At 42.4% G+C, this 23,178-nt stretch overlaps 1 protein-coding gene across 1 annotated transcript in view; it reads left to right on the forward strand.

Moving 5' to 3' along the window:
• Window positions 1–23,178, forward strand: part of naalad2 (N-acetylated alpha-linked acidic dipeptidase 2) — a 485,356-nt gene that overhangs the window by 54,533 nt on the left and 407,645 nt on the right. The window contains exon 4 of the mRNA XM_041199157.1: window positions 22,488–22,589. Within this exon, the coding sequence (XP_041055091.1) occupies window positions 22,488–22,589 (102 nt within the window). The remainder of the gene's footprint in view (window positions 1–22,487; window positions 22,590–23,178) is intronic.

The following is a 23,178-nucleotide window of genomic DNA, read 5'->3' on the forward strand; positions in this document are numbered from 1 at the left end:
TGTGCCCAGAAGCGCTGAGTGCACCCTGTGTGGGTGGTGGGGGGGGACATTCCCTGAGTGGTTCCCTGCGCTCTTTCGTGCATGTGCGTCATGTGCATCTGTTTGACGTGTAAGTTTAAATAAAGGAAGGAATAAACTTTTGAAACATGTCCCCTTGAGTGACACTGTCGCATGAGCTGGGACATGTCAAAGAATTAATGTAAAAATTTTTATTACATTTTAAGACACTTAATGAAACCTGCCCATGGATGAGGTTTCATGAAAAATTTGAAGGCTGCCTGGGTTCTTCGCCTGCCCACCAACCTTAAGGTTGGGTTAATGACTATTTAACTGGCCTTAATAGGCCTTTGACAGTTCAGCGGGCACGCGGCCAAGTTGGCTGCGCGCCTGCCGAACTGACAATCTAAATGACGCACGGTGACATCAGGACACACGCCTGACGTCACCACATGTCATTTTACGCGTCGATGAGCGGGCCCTGCCCCTGCTCGCCGATCGGAGCATTCTGCCTCAGGTATCCCTTCTAATTTCAAATACTGCGCTATTACTTCAATTATGTCCACTTTCTTTGCCCCTGCAGTTAGGTTACATGTTAGGAAGTATTTATTTTCACAGAGCTTCATTGCCCCGGAACAGAATTACTGAAGCACGTGGCGACCGTGGATGCCCTGCAGTCTTTCAAGAGGGACCTGGACAAGTTCCTGAGTGAGGAGCTTTAAGTTATAAAAATTTGGCTTGTGAGGGCTAGAAACAGGGAGGCTTGGGTTGTTGGAAGATTCATGAAGCTTGCTTGATTGCCTTGAAAGGTCAGAAAGGAAATTCCCAGAGTATTTTTCCCCTAAATTTGCCACAAATCTCTTTGCTTCATTTCCTTGCCTCTCTCAGGCAATTTTGTGACATAGTGGGATGAATTGGGTTGAGGCATGTGGGTGGCGGTAGGGGTTTTGATGCTATATGAGGTTCCACCATGTCCGAGTGGGACATGCTTAATGGTCTAGATGTTTCCTTCCTGCCCTAATTTTCTTAATATAATATGTAAATTAAATATAAAAATATTTCTGCAGATGGATTTGCTAAAGGACATTTTATTGCACTAATGATTTGAAATATTAAGCAATGTATTATTAATTGGGTGACTTCTTAGAGCTGCATGCAGACATAACAATATAAAGACTGCAATTCTATTTTCTGTGCGTGTTCAACATAGGTCTGTGACAGATTTGGGGCTTTGGCTTTTATTGAAAATCTTGTTTGAGTTTCCTGTTCTGTTGTCTGTTGTTCTTATTTAAAGTCACAGCCCCATTTTCTTCTGACTTTTATACACCACAGAAATTTTAAGCGGATCCAAATTTTGCAACTCAGCATAACGTTAATCTTAAATATTGTAAGAACTTGTTGCTCAGTCTTTTTGGGAGAGAGAAATCCCATGATAGCCAACACCTTAAATTATGGATGAAATCAAGTAGCCTTTCTTTGCACTCCATTCAATAACAATATTCTTTGTAAAGTTAAAAAAATAAAACTATATTCAGTACTACAGATTTGGTTTTATCTGACCTGATAGCACCTTTCTTGACTGTTAAGCTATACTCATAGAGAATATTATAATATACTGTTTGCTTTTCTCCCTGTGAACAGTGGACTGATGGTTTGAGCAACTTGTTCCAAACCTGTTTCCCCCACCCACCACCAATAATCCTCCAGGTCTTTTTCTTGTAGTTTCCTCTGCTGTATATCTTAATTTTACACCATTCCATATTAAATAGCATCTTCTCTGCCCATAAATTTAATTTTCTTTGGATTTGTGCACATTAATAAACATTTGTCACTACAGCTAACTTGGTGCCATCTGCAAATTGGTGGAGGCAGTGGCATAGTGGACTAGTAATCCAGAGACCCAGGGTAATGCTCTGGGGAACCGGGTTCGAATTCTACCATGGCAGATGGTGGAATTTGAATTCAATAAATATGTAGAACTAAAAGTCTAATATGACCAGGAAACCATTGCTGATTGTTGGAAAAACCCATCTAGTTCACTAACGTGCTTCAGGGAAGGAAATCTGCCTTCCTTACCTGGTCATGTGACTCCAGACCTACAGCGATATGGTTGATTCTTAAATGCAAGGCACACAGTTGTATCAAACCCTAAAAACAAGTCAATAAGGAATGAAACTGAAAGGACCACCTGGTATTGACCAAGGCACCAGAAACGCCAATGGCCAACTCAGTCCTGTTAACCTTGCAAAGTCCTCCTCACTATCTTCTTGGGGCTTGTGCCAAAATTGGGAGAGTTGTCTCAGACTGGTCAAGCAACAGCCTGTCATAGCCATACTCACAGAATCATACCTTACAGATAATGTCTTACACACCACCTTCACTATCCCTAGGTATGTCCTGTCCATGGGCAGGATAGACCCAGCAGGGGTGGTGGCACCATGGTATACAGTCATAAGGGAATTGCCCTGGGAATCCTCAGCATCAACTCTGGACCCCATGGAGTCTCATGGCATCAGATGAAACATGGGCAAAGAAAGCTCCTGATGATTAGCACATACCATCCCCGTCAACTGATGAATCAGTACGCCTCCATGTTGAAATCAAGGGAACAGAATGTACTCTGGGTGGGGGCCTTCAATGTCCATCACCATGAGTGGCTCGGTAGCACCACTACTGACTGAGCTGGCTGAATCCTAAGGGGCATAGCTGCTGGACTGGGTCTGCAGCAGGTGGTGAGGAGATCAACAAGAGGGAAAAACCTACTTGACCTCACCCTCACTAACCTGCCTGCCCCTGATGCATCTGTCCATAACAGTATTGGTAGGAATGACTACTGCACAGTCCTTGTGAAGACAAAGTCCCATCTTCACATTGAGGACATACTCCATCGTATTGTGCGGCATTACCACCGTGCTAAGTGGGACAGATTTCGATCAGACCTAGCAACTCAAGACTGGGTATCCATGAGGCGCTGTGGTCCATCAGCAACAGCAGAATTGTACTCAAACACAATCTGTAACCTCATGGCTTGGTATATCCCCCACTCTATCATTACCAACAAGCCAGGGGATCAACCCTAGTTCAATAAAGAGTGCAGGAGGGCATGCCAGGAGCAGCACCAGGCATATCTAAAAATGAGGTGTCAACCTGGTGAAGCTACAACACAGGACTACTTGTATGCCAAACAGCATAAGCAGCAAGTGATAAACAGAACTAAGTGATTCCACAACCAACTCTGCAGTCCTGTCACATCCAGACGTGAATGGTAGTGGACAATTAAACAACTCACCGGAGTTAATAATGAAATATACCCATCCTCAAAGATGGGGGAGCCCAGCAAATCAATGCAAAAGCTAAGACTGAAGAATTTGCGACAATCTTCAGCCAGAAGTGCTGAGTGGATGATCCATCTCGGCCTACTCTGGATGTCCCCAGTATCACAGATGCCAGTCTTCAGCCAATTGAATTCACTTCACGTGATATTAAGAGATGGCTGAAGGCACAGGATACTACAAAAGCTATGGGCCCTGACAATATTCCAGCAATAGTACTGAAGACTTGTGGCCCAGAACTAGTCAAGCTGTTCTAGTACAGCTACAACACTGGCATAAGACCATAAGACATAGGAGCAAAAATTAGGCCAATCGGCCCTTCGAGTCTGCTCCGCCATTCAATCATGGCTGATAAGTTTCTCAACCCCATTCTTCCGCCTTCTCCTCATAACCTTTGATCCCCTTACCAATCAAGAATCTATCTATCTCGGTCTTAAATACATTCAATGACCTGGCCTCCACAGCCTTCTGTGGCAATGAATTCCATAGATTCACCACTCTCTGGCTAAAGAAGTTTCTCCTCATCTCTGTTCTAAAAGGTCTTCCCTTTACTCTGAGGCTGTGCCCTCGGGTCCTAGTCTCTCCTACAAATGGAAACATCTTCCTCACGTCCACTCTATCCAGGCCTTTCAGTATTCTGTAAGTTTCAATCAGATCCTCCCTCATCCTTCTAAACTCCATCGAGTATAGACCCAGAGTCCTCAAACGTTCCTCATATGTTAAGCCTTTCATTCCTGAGATCATTTTCGTGAATCTCCTCTGGACCCTCTCCAGGGCCAGCATATCCTTCCTGAGATACGGGGCCCAAAATTGCTCACAATATTCTAAATGTGGTCTGACCAGAGCCTTATAAAGCCTTAGCAGCACATTCCTGCCTTTATATTCTAGTCCTCTCGAAATAAATGCCAACATTGCATTTGCCTTCCTAACTACCGACTCAGCCTGCAAGTTATCCTTAAGAGAATCCTGTCCCTTTGCACTCCAGATTTCTGAATTCTCTCCCCATTTAGAAAATAGTCCATGCCTCTATTCTTCCTACCAAAGTGCATGACCTCACACTTCCCCACATTGTATTCCATCTGCCACTTCTTAGCCCATTCTCCTAACCTGTCCAAATCCTTCTGCAGCCTCCCCGCCTCCTCAATACTACCTGTCCCTCAACCTATCTTTGTATCATCTGCAATCTTAGCCAGGATGCCCTCAGTTCCTTCATCTAGATCATTAATGTATAAAGTGAAAAGTTGTGGTCCCAACACTGACCCCTGGGGAACTCCACTAGTCACCGGCTGCCATCCTGGGAAGGACCCTCTTATCCCCACTCTCTGCCTCCTGCCAGACAGCCAATCTTCTATCCATGCTAGTACCTTACCTCTAACACCATGGGTTCTTATCTTACTGAGCAGCCTCCTGTGCGGCACCTTGTCAAATGCCTTCTGGAAGTCCAAGTAGATAACATCCATTGGCTCTCCTTTGTCTAACCTACTCGTTACCTCCTCAAAGAATTTTAACAGATTTGTCAGGCATGACCTCCCCTTGATGAAACCATACTGACTTTGCCCGATTTTACCATGCACTTCCAAGAATTCTGAAATCCCATCCTTAATAATGGACTCCAAAATCTTACCAACGACCGAGGTCAGGCTAATCAGCCTGTAATTTCTCGGCTTTTGCCTCACTCCCTTCTTAAACACGGGGGTTACATTAGCGATTTTTCAGTCCTCTGGGACCCCCCCTGACTCTAGTGATTCCTGAAAGATCACCACTAATGCCTCCACTATCTCTTCAGTTATCTCCTTCAGAACTTTGGGATGTAATTCATCTGGTCCAGGTGGTTTATCCACCTTCAGACCTTTCAGTTTTCCTAGCATCGTCTCCTTGGTAATGGCCACCATACTCACCTCTGCCCCTTGACTCTCTTGAACTTTGGGGATGTTACTCGTGTCTTCCACTGTGAAGACTGACGCAAAGTACCTATTCAGTTCCTCTGCCATTTCTTTGTTCCCCACTACTACTTCTCCAGCCTCATTTCCCAGCGGCCCAATGTCCACTTTTGCCTCTCTCTTACCCTTTATATCTCTAAAAAAAACCTCTTGCAATTTTCTTTTATATTACTGGCTAATTTATCCTCATATTTAATCTTCTACCTCCTTATTTCTTTTTTAGTTGTCCTCTGTTGGTCTTTGTAGGCTTCCCAATCCCCTGGTTTCCCACTGCTCTTCGCCGCACTGTATGCTTTCTCCTTAGCTTTTATGCTGTCCCTGACTTTCCTTGTCAGTCATGGTTGTCTCGTCCTCCCTTTAGTATGCTGCTTCTACCTAGGGATGAATTTTTCTGTGTCTCCCAAATTATTCCCAGAAACTCCTGCCATTGCTTTTCCACTGTCTTTCCTGCTGGGCTCATCTCCCGGTCAATTCTGGCCAGCTCCTCCCTCATGCCTCTGTAATTGCCTTTATTCAACTGTAATACCATTACATCTGATTCCAGCTTTTTCTTCTCAAATTGCAGGGTAAATTCTATCATATTATGGTCACTTCCTCCTAAGCTACCTGACAATGTGGAAAATTGCCCAGGTATGCCCTGTACACAAAGAGCAGGACTAATTCAAAGCTGCCAATTACAGCCCCATCAGTCTATTCTTAATCATCAATAAAGTGATGAAAGGGGAATCAACAGTGCTGTCAAGTGGCACTTGCTTAGCAACAACCTACTGGTTGACGCTCAGTTTGGGTTTCGCCAGGGACACTTAGCTCCTGACCTCATTACAATCTTGGTTCAAACGTGGACAAAAGAGCTGAACTCCAGAGATGAGGTGACAGTGACTGCCCTTGACATCAAGGCAGCATTTGACCGAGTGTGGCATCAAGGAGCCTTAGCAAAACTGGAGTCAATGGGAATCAGGGAGAAACCTTTCTGCTGGTTGGAGTCAGACCTAGCACAAATGAAGATGTTTGTGTTAGAGGTGAATCATCTCAGTTCCAAGACATCACTGCAGGAGTTCCTCAGATTAGTGCCCATGCATCTTCAGGTATCTAGGCATAATCATCTTCAGCTGCTTCATCAACGACCTTCCTCCATCATAAGGTCAGAAATGGGGATGTTCGCTATGATTGTATAATGTTCAATGCTCCTCAGATACTGAAGCAGTCCATGTCCAAATGCAGCAAGGCCTAGACAATATCCAGGCTTGGGCTGACGAGTGGCAAGTAACATTCATGCCACACAAGTGCCAGGCAATGGCCATCTCCAACAAGAGAGAATCTAACCATCGTCTCTTGTCACTCAATGCAATCACCTGCTGAACAGGACTAGCCATGTAAATACTGTGGCTACAAGAGCAGGTCAGAGGCTAGGAATCGTGTGACGAGTAACTCACCTCCTGACTCCTCAAAGCCTGTCCACCATCTACAAGGCACAAGTCAGGATTGTGATGGAATACTTGTCCACTTGCCTGGATGAATGCAGCTGCAACAACATTTAAGAACCTTGACACCGTCCAGGACAAAGCCTGCTTGATTGGCACCTCATCCACAAGCATTCACTCCCTCCACCACCGACGCACAGTATGTACCATCTACAAGATGCACTGCAGGAGCTCACCAAGACTCCTTAGACAGCACCTTCCAAACCCGCAACTGCTACCATCTACAAGGGAAAGGGCAGCAGGCACATGGGAACGCCACCATCTGGAAATTACCCTCCAAGTCACTCACCATCCTGACTTGGGAATGCATCGCTGTTCCTTCACTGCCGTTGGGTCAAAATCCTGGAACTCCCTCCCTAATAGCACTGTGAATGTGCCTATCACATAGACTGTAGCGTTTCAAGAAGGCAGCACACTACCACCTCTCAAGGGCAGTTAACGATGGGCAATAAATGCTGGCCTAGCCAACGATGTCTACATCGCATGAGTGAATAAAAAAAACATTTAGACACTTCGGACGCAATTCTATTTAACAAGTCATTACCTCCTGTGGTAGCAACTTACCATTAGCTATCAATCAAATACTTTTCATGAGTAATAACTGTTGCTATCTATGAAGGAGCCAATTACTATCCAGTCTAATATATTGCATCTATCCCATGGGCTAGACTGTATGCAGTGAATGATGTCAATTATCTTTCTGAAATCCAACTACACTGCATTCATTGTCTCATCCCTTCACTAGGTACATAATCTCCTGAAAGAAATCCAATAAATTGAAGAGCATACTCCTAAACCCATTCTAGCTTATCTCCAAATTGATCCCTTATATGGCCCCTCGTAGTTTCAAGCTATTTCCCAAAATTGAAGTAAGTTCTATAAGTGTGTCATTTGGTAGTTCACCTTTTGTCCCTTTTAAAAATTAGGTGCAATATTTGCTCATCTCCAAATCTGTGGATATGACCCAAGCCAATGAATTTTGAAAAATATTTGGAAGGAGTGGGAAACTTCTGTATTGTCAGTGAATTCCTTCAGAATTCTGGGATGAAAGTTGTCAGAGCCCTAGGAGCCTTCCAACCTTGAATTCATCCGAGGTAGCAGAACACGTCTGTGACCCCTCCCTCTGGTGAGCTGTCACATGAACTGTCAAATCTCCTTGTCCTGGCTGTAGCTCACTCATGCTTGGTGACTCAATGTTTGCTGATCCTGCAAATCAAGCGGACTGATCCTGACTCTATATACTCACCACTTAGGTATACATGGTGCCACTTAGGTATGCACAGTGCCAATATCTGAGCTGGTGGCTGCCAGTGTTAGATTAGGTGATTGTGCTTTCTTATCATGGGGTTGCTCTCTCTTTTCCTCCTGGGTATGCTGGTCACGCAGAGATTCCTGAGTACTTTGAAGCAGAAAATCAGAAGGGAAAGATTGCAATGAGGGTGGGGAGATGTGGGGAGGAAAGCAAGAGATCTGTAGTCATCTACAGCTTGCGCATCATGTTGGATAACAGGATGAGGGTGAGGAAGTTGCTGAGAAGGGAAATAAGGTAGTATACTATCATCCTGGATGATCTCGGTTACCCTGAATTGCAGCCAGCCCCATGATGTGGAGAACCATCTCTGTTGCACTAAGTGGATGAAGGTGTGTCTGCCCCCTGCCAGTTCTCTCATGAGCTCATCTATTGTATGCCACCTTGACCTATAAGAGATACTACACACGTGTTCATGGTGGAAGACACAAAATAATTCCAGAAATAGTGGATCTAGAGAGAATGAGGGATTTAAGAATTCATTGTTAATAAAGAAATAATACTGGAGAAATTAATTGTACAAAAAGATGACAAGAACCCTGCAGCTGATGACCTTCGTCATTGGGTTTTTTAAAGAGGTGACTGCAGAGATTGTGGCTGTGTTGGTTTTCATCTTCCAGACTTCCCTAGATTTTAGAAAGGTCCCCATAGATTAGAAGTGGCAAATGTAACACTGCTATTCAAGAAAAGGAGAGAAAAAACAGGGATAAAAGCAAAATACTGCAGATGCTGGAAATCTAAAACAAAAACAAAAATTGCTGGAAAAACTCAACAGGTCTGACAGCATCTGTAGAGAGGAAGACAGAGTTAGCGTTTCAATGCTATATGACTCTTCAAAAGAACTAAAGAGAAATAGAAATGTGGTGGGTGAAATATAAATTGTTTAAGGGGGGTTGGACAGATGAAGCTGGATAGAGGGCCAGTGATGGGTGGAGGCAGAGGAGGGATTGCCAAAGATGTCATAAACAAAAGGTCAAAGGGATGTTGACAGTGGTGTCATTAGCTAAAGGATGTGCTAATGGTGACATTAAGGTTAGAAAGCAGGATGAGCAAGTGACAGATGGCCCTAGAAGGTGTGGGGTTGGGGGAGGGGATGGAAATCGGCTAAAAGGTGGGGATAAAACAATATGGAAATAAATTGTAAAAATAATAATAGAAATAGGTGGGAAAAGAAAAAATATAACTTAAAAATATATGTAATAATTATTAGAAAAAAGGGGATAAAAAAGGGGTGAGGATGGAGGAGAGAGTTCATGATCTAAAGTTGTTGAACTCAGTGTTAAGTCTGGAAGGCTGTAAAGTGCCTAATCGGAAGATGAGGTGCTGTTCCTCCAGTTTGCAGAGTCTACTCGTCTGCTAAGACAAAGGACCCCACAACCTTCCTTTCAATTGTTAATGGTTGAGACGTTCACAATCTCAGGGTCCCAGAAGAGGGACGCATGTCCCTTGTTAAAGCCAGAATGAAGAAGTGGAAGTCATGTGACATGGACCCTTAGCTTGTTTTTAAAATTTATTCAAGGGATGTGGGCTTCACGGGCTAGGCCAGCATTTATTGCCCATCCCTAATTGCCCTTGAGAAGATGCTGGTGAGCTGCCTTCTTGAGTCACTGCAATCCATGTGGTGTAGGTACACCCACAGTGCTATTAGGGAGGAAGTTCGAGGATTTTGACTAAGCAACAGTGAAGGAACATGATATATTTCCAAGTCAGAATGTGAATGGCTTGAAGGGGAATCTCCAGGTGGCTGTGTTCCCATGTGTCTGCTCCCCTTATCCTTCTAAATGGTAGTGGTTATGGGATTGGAAGGTGCTGTCTCAAGAGTTTCTGTTGTTCACCTTGAAGGTGGTACACACTGCTGCCACTGTTCATCGATGGTGGAGAGAGTGAATATTTGTGGATGGGGTGCACATCAAGTGGGCTGCTTTGTCCTGGATGATGCCAAGCTTCTTGAGTATTGTTGGAGCTGCACTCATCCAGGCAAGGGGAGGGAATTCCATCATACTCCTGACTTGTGCCTTGTAGATGGCAGACAAGCTTTGAGGAGTCAGGAGGTGATTTACTCGCTGCAGGATTCATAGCTACTGACCTGCTCTTATAGCCACAGTATTTATATGGCTAGTCCAGTTTAGTTTCTGGTCAATGGTAACCCCAGGATGTTGATAGTTGGGCACTCAGTGATGGTAATGCCATTGAGTGTCAAGGGGCAATGGTTAGATTCTCTTCCCCTGGCAATTGTGTGGCACAAATGTAACTTGCCACTTGTCAGCCCAAGCCTGGATGTTGTCCAGCCGTTGCTGCATTTGGACATGGACTGTTTCAGTATCTGAGGAGTCGCGAATGGTGCTGAACATTGTACAATCATCACCGAACATCCCCACTTCTCACCTTTTGATGGAAGGAAGGTCATTGATGAAGCAGCTGAAGATGGTTGGGCCTTGGGCACTGCCCTGAGGAATTCCTGCAGTGATGTCCTGGAGTTGAGATGACTGACTTCCTACAACTGCAAACATCTTCCTTTGTACTAGTTATGACTCCAAGCAGTGGAGATTTTTCCCCCTGATTCCTATTGACTCCAGTTTTGCTAGGGCTCCTTGACGCCACACTTGGTCAAATGGTGTCTTGATGTCAAGGGCAGTCACTCTCACCTCACCTCGGGAGCTCAGCTCTTTTGTCCGTGTTTGAACCAAGGCTGTAATGAGGTCAGCAGCTGAGTGGCCTTGAAAGAACCCAAACTGGGCGTCAGTGAGCAGGTTATTGCTAAGCAAGTGCCGATTGATAGCACTGATGATGGCCCCTTCCATCACCTTACTAATTATTAAGAGTAGACAAGGGGCGGTCAATGGCTGGGTTGGATTTATCCTGCTTTTTGTGTACAGGACACACCTGGGCAATTTTCCACATTGCTGGATAGATGTCAGTGTTGTAGCTGTACTGGACCAGCTTGTTAATGAGTACGGCAAGTTCTGGAGCACAAGTCTTCACTGCTATTGTCGGAATATTGTCAGGGCCCACAGCCTTTGCAATATCCAGTGCCTTCAGCCATTTCTTGATATCACAAAGAGAGAATTGAATTGGCTGAAGACTGGCATCTGTGATGCTGGGCACCATTGGAGGAGGCCGAGATGGATCATCCACTCAGCACTTCTGGCTGAAGATTGTTGCAAATGCTTCAGCCTTATCTTTGTACTGATGTGCTGGGCTCTCCCATCATTAAGGTTAGTGATATTTGTGGAGTCTCCTCCTCCAGTGAATTGTCTAATTGTCCATCACCATTCACAACTAGTTGTAGCAGGGCTGCAGAGCTTAGATCTGATTCATTGGTTGTGGAATCACTTAGCTCTGTCTATCATTTGCTGCTTGGCATACAAGTAGTCCTGTGCTGTAGCTTCACCAGGTAAACACCTCATTTTTATATATGCCTGGTGCTGCTCCTGGCATGCCCCCCCGCATTCTTCTTTGAACCAGGGTTGATTGCCTGGCTGGTTGGTAATGGTAGAGTGGGGGATATGCCGGGCCGTGAGGTTACAGATTGTGTTTGAGAACAATTCTGCTGCTGCTGATGGCCCACAGCAGCTCATGGTTGGTCAGTCTTGAGTTGCTAGGTCTGTTCGAGACCGAATCCATTTAGCACAGTGGTGGTGCCACGCAACATGATGGAGGGTATCCTCAATGTGAAGATGGGACTTTGTCTGCACAAGGACCAGTCACTCTTACCGATTGTCTCATGGACAAATGCATGTGCGACAGGCAGGTTGGTGAAGATGATGTCAAGTATGTTTTTCCTGCACAACCTGCCGCAGACCCAGTCTAGCAGCCATGCCCATGAGGGCTCAGCCAGCTCAGTCAGTAATGGAGCCAGTAATTTTGCCTTACGGAACTGCAAATTCAATCTGACGTTTACCATCCTACAAGCAGCCTTACAGAAAAAGGAGCTTGAATGCCTGGCCCCATCTACACGGTTTCTGCTGGAACTTCTGTATCATTGCCTCCAATACTAATTCATGTCCACATATCTATCCTACTGTGTGAAGTCAATACCCCCAGTAAAATGAATTATACAGCATTGGTTTTCAGCTTGCCGACCTCCATGAAGGAATACCTCATTGGACTTTGATCTGGACTCTGGACCCATGTGAAACAATATTTCTTTTCTCTGTGGTTTCTGCTCTGCAAATCCTTCTTTTCTCTATCTCTCTTTTACTGTACGAATGCAAAGGAGGCAATGTTGTGACCTTCCTCCCATGTTTTAAGTGTATGCATATAAACTAACCCTTAGACTGAACTCAATTTCAACTTTGCTGTGAGGTTATTAGTAGAAAATTGGATTATAGCAAAACTGAGGGTTTGGAAAATATGCCACCGCTTATAAAGGGGGAAGCAAATCAAAACACCTTTCTGTTTATGGATGGCTGGAAAGAGGAGGAATTAGTGCTGTTTAAATTAACCACCCTCCTGTCTATACTAATTAAATTGAGGAATCTCAACAAGAAGAGGAACAACAATGTTTCCCAGGTGAGATCAAAGGCCCAAAATACACATTCTAGAATGCAGATATTTTTGTTTATGGACATTTCACTTATTTCAAATTGGATACAGGAGTAAGTGTTGTCTGACAAAGAACCATGGCCGTTAGCACAATGGCTGAGGACAACATGAAACCCAATTATATGATCCAGGAGGGATCAAACCACAAGTCATAGGTATATTGCAGGCAATGCTCCAATCCAGGAACAAACAGATACTTGAAACATTTTATGTTATTCACAATCAGGAACTTTCCCTTCTGAGCTGAAACACCTGTTAGATCTCAATCTCATCAAGACAGTGGAAGATATTAATCAACAGACAGTCATCAATGATACCAAATCTGAGCCCCTCAAACTGTCCAACTGCACTGAAGATCTGGATTGGGACTTCAGCGCTGAATTAGTGGATAAATTACAATTGGGGTTACCAGCAGGGGCAAAGTAAGCAGATATAATTGCAGGTATAGAACAGCAGTTAAAGTTGGAAGTGATACCTGACTAGTGAGTCACAGCTGGAGGTAGTGAGACTTCAGTTTGAAATGAAGAAGCTTGAACTTGAACAAGCAAAGGAAATGAAAAAAAAACTTGAGTTAGAGGCAGCAGAAAAAGAAAAGAAAAAGGAAGAGCATTTCAAAGAGAGCAAGCAGGAAAGCAGAAGAAAGAAAGGAAGCTGGAACTGGAATTCCAGACAAGAGAGAAGGATAAAGAAAGAGAGGCAAGGGAAAGAGAGAAGGAAAGAGAAAGGGCATACCAGCTTAAAAGGCTGGAAGTTAAAAAAAGTGATCTCAGATTCTGAAGAAAGTTCTGATGAGGAAAAATCCTTTAACTTAAAACCCAGTGGGGAGATGTTTACATTTGTATAAGCTCTTCCAAAGTTTGAGGAAAAAGATATTGAAGCATTCTTTATTTCATTTGAGAAGCTATCTGAAGAGATGAAATGGCCACAGAAAAACTGGACATTGTTGTTACAATCCGGGCTGGTGGGTAGAACACAAGAAGTTCATGCTTCATTGTCAGAAGAAATGTTGGTGAAATATGATGTGGTAAAAAAGGCTATTTTGAGTGCATATGAGTTGGTTCCTGAGGCATACAGGCACAAATTTAGGAATATGATAAAACAGCCTGGGCAAACTTATATTGAGTTTGAAAGAGTAAAACAAAGTAATTTTGACCAGTGGACATGGCATTAAAGATAGAGACAACATATGCTGCTCTTAGGTAATTCTTTTGGAACAATTTAAAGACTCAATCCCTTTGGTAGTGAGAAGTCCTGGAGGAACAGAGAGTTCAAACTGTAAGGCAAACAGCAGAGAGATAGCTGATGATTATGAGTTAGTTCATAGAGCTAAACCTTTTCTTCGTCACCCTTTTAAATCAGAAGAGGATAGAAAGTGGGAAGGTGAAAGGAAGGTGGTTAGTCAGGGAAGAGAAGAAATAGGTAGAATTTTGCAGGGAGTTTTTCTCAGAATAAAAAGGAAGGTGCTGAGGATAGAAGTGACATTCGAAAATTGAGGTGTTTTCATTGTAATAAAGTTGGACATACGAAATCTGTGTGCTGGAAATTGTAGGGAAAATCAGTTAGAATTATAGAGGTGCAGAAAAGTATTGGAAGTAAAAGTACTGTGGGTTTTGAGGTTCAGGCACAGGAAAGAAATAGTGGTTTGTGTACAGGTAAAACAGGGAGAATCAGTGATAGGTAAAGAAGAGGGAATGTGTTCACAATTTACCCAAGAGAATTTGGAGGAACAGGTGCAGAAATGTTTAGAGATTTTGTATGTGAAAGGAATGTCTTTCCACGAGTACAGGGTGGAGTAAGTAAAGATGTTAAAATTTTAAGAGACACGGGGCTAGTCAATCCTTAATGTTGTGGGATAGTGATATTTGTTGTTCAGAAGGAATATTGCAGGAACAGGTGATAATAAGTGGGGTTCATGAAGATGCTAAACCTATTCCATTGTGGAGGATAAATTTAAAGAGTAAGTGGAAAACAGATGAGGTGATTGTTGGAGTAATGGAAAAAATGCCCATTGCAGGGGTTCAATTTATTTTGGGTAATGATATAGCTGGATCTTAAATGGGGGTGATGCCTGTGGTAGTTGAACAGTCTGTAGAAGTTTCTTCAACAGAAATGTTGCAAAGAGAGCATCCTGGATTGTTTCCAGGTTGTGTAATAACGTGATCACAGGCTCATAGGTTGAAACAAGAAGAACAGGGAGTTCAAAGGCAGGGAGAAGGTGTGGAAATCCCAATCAGCTGACATCATGTTTGTTAAGGTTGTTCAGGAAGAAAGACTAGAGGACAATACAGCTGAAGTGTTTAACTCAAGGAGGTTAATGGAGCTACAGAAAAATGATTTACAAATACAACATTTATATGAGACAGCTTACTCAGAAACTGAGGCAAAATGTGTTCCAGAATGTTTTTACCTTAAGGGTAATATTTTAATGAGAAAATGGAGGCCTTATTATGCTTCAGCAAATGAAAGCTGGAGGGAGGTGCATCAGTTTGTACTACGATAGGTATAGAAATGTGATTCTGAGGATAGCTCATGAAATTCCATGGGAGGACAATTAGGAATTAGAAAGACACAGGTGAAGATACAAAAAACATTTTGTTTTGCCTGGATTGAATAGGGATGTAGTCAAACTCTGTAGAACATTTCACACATGTCAGGTGATAGGGAAACCACAAGCAGTGATTAGGCTGGCACCTTTAATTCCCATCCCAGCATTTGGAGAAACTTTCGCTAGGGTCATGATTGATTGTGTAGGACCCCTCCCTCAGACTAAATGTGGAATCAGTATTTACTGACAATAATGGATGTGTCTACCAAGTTTCCTGAAGTGTTACCTTCGCGAAATATTACAACAAAGAAAATTGTGGAAGAGTTAATTACATTTTTTACAAGATATGGTTTACCTAAGGACATGCAATCAGAGCAGGGTTCAAATTTCATGTCACATATGTTCAAGGAATTAATGAACAGTTTGGGAATAATTGAAGTCAACAGCTTATCATCCTGAGTCACATGGGACTTTACAAAATGGCATCAAACCCTAAAAGATATGATGAGAGCGTATAGTCAAAATTACCCACTGGATTGGGATAGGGGAGTTCCATTCTTGTTATTTGCTATTAGTGACGCTCCTAATGCATCGACTGGTTTTAGTCCTTTTGAACTAGTTTATCATCATGAGAAAAGGGGACCACTGAAATTGTTTCATGAGCAATTGGTCAAAATTCATAAATTACTCAGCTGGATTATATATCAAATTTCAGAGAGAGATTGGATATAGCATGTGAGTTGACTAGGGAACATTTAAAGATATCGCTGCAACTGTAAGTGATGAAAATGAAAGCAGACAGGAAAGCTACAGCTCGTAGTTTTGTTGTTGGGGGGAAAGTGCTAGTTCTGTTACCAGTACTGGATGGCCCATTAAAGACAATGTTTAGTGGGCCTTACAGCAAAGAAGCTGAGTGAAGTGAATAAATACTCTAAATAGAAGAAAGAAGCAGAGGGTGTGTAATGTAAATATGCGTAATAAGTACTGTGACAGGGAAGAGAACCAAAAGGTGTTAGTTGTGGTAGATAATGAGAAAGAAGTAGGAATGCAGGATTCTGATATTGATTTTTCTCTAATCAAATTGGTTAATGAGGGTATACTTGAAAATTTAAGTGTAATATTGAATTACCTTCCAGACAAGCGCCAAAGTGATTTGGAAAACTTATTTGTGGAAATAAGATGGGGAGGACAATTTTAGCTATACATGTTGTGTCGTAGAAGTTTCATCTTTGCTAAGGCAACATCCTTATAGATTAAATCTGGCAAAGTTCACAAAAAGGAATCAAATTAATGCTTCAAAATGGTACCATTCAGCCTAGTTGCAGTAACTGGAGTTCACCTATTCTGCTGGTACTGAAACCAGATGGAACACAGACTCTGCGTGGACTATCAAAAGGTGAATGCGGTGACAAAAGTGAATTCATATCCTATACCATGGTTGGATGGTTATATTGAGAAAGTGGGAAAATCAAAATTTATCACAAGATTGACTTGCTAAAAGGATATTAGCAAGCACTGTTAGCGGAGAGAGCAAAGGAGAGCTTGGCTTTTGTGATGCTAGTTGGACTATATCAGTTTAAAGTTATGCCATTTGGTATGAAAAATGCACTTGCAACATTTCAAAGACTGACAAACAAAGTAATTGCAGGTCTGAGTAATTGTGCTGTTTATATTGACAGCCTGATAGTTTTCAGTTAGACATGGGAGGAGCATTTACAGCATCTGGAGGAATTATTTACTTGATTACAAGAAGCTAATTTGATGGTGAACCTGGCTAAAAGTGAATTTGCAAAAGCGTAAGTTACGTATCTAGGCCACACCATTGGATATGCTAAGGTGGCTCTGAGAGATGTGAAATTCAAGGCTATCATGGATTTCCCTGTGCCTACAACAAAATGAGAAGTTTTGAGATTTCTGGACATGAGTGGGCTTTATCGGAAATTTGAACCAAATTTTAGTAGTGTGGTTGCTCCACTGACAACTATTAGAAAAGAACAAGAAGTTTCAATGGAAACTGGAGTGTCAGAAGGCATTTGACAATTTGAAAACTGTATTAACTATGACACCAGCTTTGGCAGTACCCAATTACACCAAGCAATTTAAGTTGTCCATTGACGCAAGTGATATAGGCATTGGGATCGTACTGTTACAATATGACACTGGAATTGAAAAACCGATAAGGTATTTTTCATGGAAACTGAATGTACAACAAAGAAGATATTCAACGGTCGAAAAAGAGACTTTGAGTATGGTGTTAGCATTGCAGAATTTTGAGATTTATGTAGCAAATAATTCATCAGAAATAATTGTTTATATAGACCACAATTCTTTAAAGTTTCTGGACAAATTTTGAGACAGAACTGCAAGGCTATTCAGGTGGAGTTTATTACTGCAACCATTTAATCTACAGATTATACTTGTAGCAAGATGAGAAAATCTGATTGTAGATGCATTATCAAGAGTTTGAACCTTAAAGGGAGAATTGGACATTTAAAACCTGAACACTGAACTAAAATGATTTCTGTTGATACAAAGGATTTGTATATATTATTATGTTAATGCATGAATCTGGTAATGTAATAGTGTAAGTATATAGATAAGTATACGAGATGGTAAAAGATGGGTTAATAAAAATGAAGCTGTCTTTTTAAATTATGATGGATCATCTTTTAATAAGGAAGGGGATGTCAGGAACTTATAATAATTCTCATAATGTTATTGGAACTTATTGTAAAATGGTATCTGCATCTGTGTGTGTGACTTAATTGGATTAAAGGCAGCTAGTCTGAAGGCTTTGATGTAAACATGGGAGAGGTTTAGCATGTAATGTGTAAAAGGACCTTTGCATTTTTATATAAATCAGACTAGATTGTTTTCTAAGGAGGGGGTGAAATGTGTCACCCATCTAGGTGAAGTTTAGAAACAGTGTGTTTATTTTTCCCAAAGACTACTTGTAAAACCTAGTGATATGAGAGGTTTTTATTATCAGAAGCATAGGGCAAGATCTTCCGGTCGGCGAGCGGGGCGGACCCCACTCACCGACGCGTAAAATGACGCGGGATGACGTCGGGTGGAACTCCCGACGTCACCCTGTGTCATTTGCATTTTCAGGCTGGCGGGGGGGGTCAACCGAGTCAGCTGCACACCCGCCGACCTGTCAACAGCCTATTGAGGCCATTGAAACACTAATTAAAGTCATTAATGGACCTGCCCATCCGACCTAAAGGGCACTTTATGAAAGAAACAAGTTCCACGCCATATTTATGCATTACACTGCACCATCCATACATGTTGTTACAATACCTGTAGAGACCGATAACTTTTTAAAAAAGAAATTTAAACATCCAGTGACTGACTGAAAGGATCACATGGCAAGATTTCAAATTTTAACAAGCAAACTAAGCAACATTGACTAAATACTATTTCAGTAGGCAACTTATACTCTAAACTACAGAAAAGTTTCCCATTAACTTTTACAATGATCGAGCATCCTCCTTCACAAATATACTTCATTCTGTCCCTTAAGTGGACTCTTCATTGTCAAGGAACCAGTCCAAGGTGATTCTTGGCTCCTGAGGGCTTGCTATCTTTCTTTTCCATTCCCAGCTGGATAACCCTAATCCCAGAACTGAACTCCATGGTGTAGGACAAATTCGAGATACTTCCCTCCAGCAAAGCTAGGCCCATTTTCTAGCCTCATTTAAAACCTCTCAAACTCGGTCTCTACAATCTGTACATAAGCTCATATCCACATTTCACATAGTGATCAACATGCTTAGCATTATCTCTGCTTAAGGTGCAGGATTCGTCATCTCCTCCTCAAACCTGTCCATCTGGAGTTCTCACTCTCGTTCCTGGAATATTTTTCTTCCTTTCTCTCATTCCTTTCTCTTTTCTCTATTTTTCCTTTCTGCCTTCTTTTTTTCTTGGAAATCGAATTCCAATCTTAGCTCTCCCAGGCAAGCTTTTACCAAGGTGATCTGGTATATCTCAGGTTCCACATCTTCTTCCTGTTCCAGTTCAAGGGTGAGGGAAAATTGATCAGCCAGCATTTTTAGCACCTCAGGTTCTCAATTTTTGCTTTACATTAACTTCCATCTGTTTAGCTACTGCTTTGAGCTGTTTAATTGTTAAAGTTCTTAGCTTATGCTAAGTTAAATCTCCCTGTTGTATGAATGATTTCACACTAAGACTGGACATTCTACTTTCTAATGTTAATATGCATGAAGCCTGCTGCCATAGTCTATATTTTTAAAAAGAATTTCAGCTATTGATTTTTTTATCCCCTTTGTTTCCAGTTTATTCTTTTAATGACAGCTCATTTAATCCAATCTGCCCCTATCATAGATGAGCTCCCAATTTCTGTTATGGACAGGGTGAGAGAGAACTGCTGAAATCCCTGTCCCCTTTCCAACTGCTTGTAATCAGTGAGCTTTTGAGAGGCAGATGTGTGTGGTTTTTTTTAACTCCTGAGAGCGTGGATGATTTGAATAACCGGCAGCAAGTTTTGTGCGGGTTTAATACAGATAGTTTTTTCAGCACTCACCCTGAAATCAAATGCTATGGCATCTATTCACACAACCACATACACGAATACACTCAAGAAAGTTACAGTTGAAGAGAATAGTACACTGTTACAACTTAAAGGGAAAAATAAATGTTTGTATGTCCGTGTCTGATGTAATTTGAAGATCAAGTTTGCAGGCCGATGGTAAGTTTTCTTCAAACCTGAAGTGCAATTTAGGTAAGTCATATGATCACAATGTGAAATTTATGAATCATAAAAAAATGAACATTTACACACATAAATTAAAAAGGTACAGAAATAGAGGCACATTTTCTTAAGTAATGCAGTCTGCTAAAATAAATAATACAGTGCTACGAATCCAGAAAAGGCTTTGTAAATAAAATTGTTTAAGACAATTAATAGAAGAACTAGGTCAGGGTGGGGTGGGGGGTGGTGGGGAATGACATTAATTTTTTTTAGCAACATTTTGTGATCTGGAATGCAGTGTCTGAAAGGCTGGTGGAAGCAGACTCAATGGTAACTTTCAAAAGGGAATAACAGTTCTATGTGATTATGTAATTACCAAAAATCATTCATACTCCAATTGTCAATCCCAAAAGAACACATGAGATGTAGTCATTTTAAAAAAAAACATTCTTTCTAGCTCATAACTTGTAAAAAGTGATTTTGCTCCTGGATACTTTGGGTTTTTTGACTCCAGAACATGCGTAGTTTTTTTGACTGGGTCTCTGCCCAGAAGTCAGCCTGATTGGCAGACTTGGCTCATAGTCAGGTGGGGCACAGTACAGAGCAGGCCGCAGCCACAGGTAAGGAACATTTACCTACTAGTGACAAGGGAGAAGGCCCAATCCCTGACCCCAGGAGACTCTGATTCCTGATTTGAGAGGGTGTCTTTAGTTGGGGCAGGATAGGGGTGTTCTGTTTGGGGTAGAGGCATCTGATCCCAGGGAAGCAGGTAGCTGGGTAGGCTGTGGAGAAGCAGGCCTGTTTCCCCTGGCTACAAGCAGCGCGGGAAAGGCACTTTCCTTTTCCCAAGCTATCTGTGTCTCCCATGAGCTGCTGAGTTTCCCATTGCCCAGAAAATCGGGAGGTTGACTGTGAGGCTCTCAGCCTCATTATAATCTTTAAATGGATAACCCGCCTATTGGGAACAGGTTGGCTGCCTGTACCTTAGGTACCTCTGTTAAACCCAGAAATGGGTGCTGGGAGGCGGGTTGGGGTCAGACTTGGTATTTAAAATGTTTGAAAACCTCAACCTGTGCATTGTTGGAGAGTGGTATTGGTGGGGGTTGGGAGGGGGGAGGGGGAGTGGTGGTGGATGAAGCGTGGATATAATTCACCCCCACCTGCCAGATACACAATTACAGAATTTTAACAGCACAGGAGATCATTCAGCCTATCATGCCTGCACCGGCTCTCCAAATGAGCACTATGACCTAGAGCAATTGCCTTCCATTTTCCCTGTACCCCGCACATTGTTTCTATTCAAATAATCATCTAATCCCTCCTTAATCCCTCAATTAAACCTGCCTCCACCACACTTCCAGGCAATGCATTCCAGACCCGAACCACTCATTGTATGAAAAACTTTTTTCTCGTGTTACATTTGCTTCTTTTGCAAATCACTTTAAATCTGTGCCCTCTCGCTCTTGATCCTACCTACTCTGTCCAGGCCCCTGATGGCCAGGATTTTCACCTGGTCGGGCGAGCGCTGCGGGCAGGCCTGGGAGTGGTCACGAAGTTAACTGCCACCCGTGATTGGGCCCTGACATCGATTTCACGCTGGCGGGCCAACTAACAATCAGCCAGCATGGGGGCGGGGGAAGGGCGAGTGCGGAAGTTTGCGCATCCATGCAGGTGCATGCAATGAGAGCTCCCTGAGTTACAGAGCCATCTCTGGGAGCTGAAGGAATTATAAACTCAAAAATTAAAAACTTAAGCAATGTTAGACCCCTCATGTGAGTCTTTCACATGAGCAAGGACATGTTATGAATGAACTTTAAAAGTTTTTATTTAATTTTTATTTGCTGTTGGAAACCTCATCCCGCCCGTGGATGAGATTTCCTAAAAAACCCAAAGGCCGTTTGGCCTTTTCGTCTGCCCACCAACCATAAGGTTGGACGGGCAGCAAAAAGTTTCATTTAATTATAACTTTAATGACCTTAATATGCCTGTTAATTGTTGTCAGCAGGTGTGCTGCTGACTCACACGCGTGCCTGCTGACCGAAATATCGCACAATTGTGTGATGACGTCGGTTCGCTCGCCCTACGTCATCGTGCGTCATTTTCTGCTTGTTCAGGTAGGGTGCGCACCCACCCAATGAGCGCAATATTCTGCCCCATGATTTTGAACATCAAATCTCCCCTTAGCCTTCTTCTCTCCAAGGAGAACAGTCACAATCTATCTTCATAGCTGAAGTTTCTCATCCCTGGGAGCATTGTTGTAAACCTCTTCTGCACGCTCTCCAATTTGTTCACATCCATTCTATAAAATGGCACCCAGAACTATACACAATACTCCAGCTGAGGCCTAATGAGTGTCTTATATAGATTCAACATAACCTCCCTGCTCTTGTACTCCATGTCTCTATTGACAAACCCAGTATGTTACGTTCTTTATTAACTGCTCTCTCCATCTGCCCTGCTACAAGTGTCATGATTTTTGGGTGTGAGAGAAACAGGATCTAGATAGAAAATGAAAAAGATGCAAAGCGACAGAGAACAATTTTAAATTTATCTTTGTGCAATAACTAAACAATGGGAGTTAACTAATAATACAAATATAAAATTAACCAAATGTTTATGTTTAGATCTTCAATACATCTTTCTTTGAAAAACTACCTCCTGGATATGAAAATATAGAGGACCTGGTACCACCCTTCAACGCCTATTCTCCAGCAGGCATACCAGTGGTAAGCTCATCTAACTGTGGAAATAATGGGGGAGAAATTCATTTGTGTAGCGCCGCTTCAAGCTAACATCTATAATGATACCACTGAAGAACGCTGAGGGAGCTGCTCTTGGGGAAGTGCTATAAGTCTGCTGCATAGCGTTGCTTGTGGAAATGAATTTCTCCCCCATTTTGTTATAATCTAATGATTTTAAAAACTGGTCAGTTTGAAAATGTTTTAAGTGTTCCCATAGAAGTTCAAATTCTGTCACTACTATCCTTTTCCAAGAATTGCTACTTTATCCAGCCATGGAGTTAATGGTAGAAGAGTGGAACATGTGATAAGCAGTATCTTAACGTACAGGATTCCAATTGTCTCCTCTTTCTTGAAAATGCAAGTTTGTTTAAGGAGTACATGTTTATTTTAATAACGTTGTAGGGCCCTTTGTTGCAGAGTGAACAAGCAACTCACTAAGGGTCCTTCAACAGTACCTTCCAAATCTGCGACCTCTCTCCAACCTCTAGGACAAAGGCAGTGGATGCATTAGAGCATCACTGCCTGCAAGTTCCACTCCAAGTCACTCAGCATCCTGACTTGGAACCATGTCACT

This window comes from Carcharodon carcharias, chromosome 11 (genome assembly GCF_017639515.1).
Source record: "Carcharodon carcharias isolate sCarCar2 chromosome 11, sCarCar2.pri, whole genome shotgun sequence".
NCBI lineage: Eukaryota > Metazoa > Chordata > Chondrichthyes > Lamniformes > Lamnidae > Carcharodon > Carcharodon carcharias.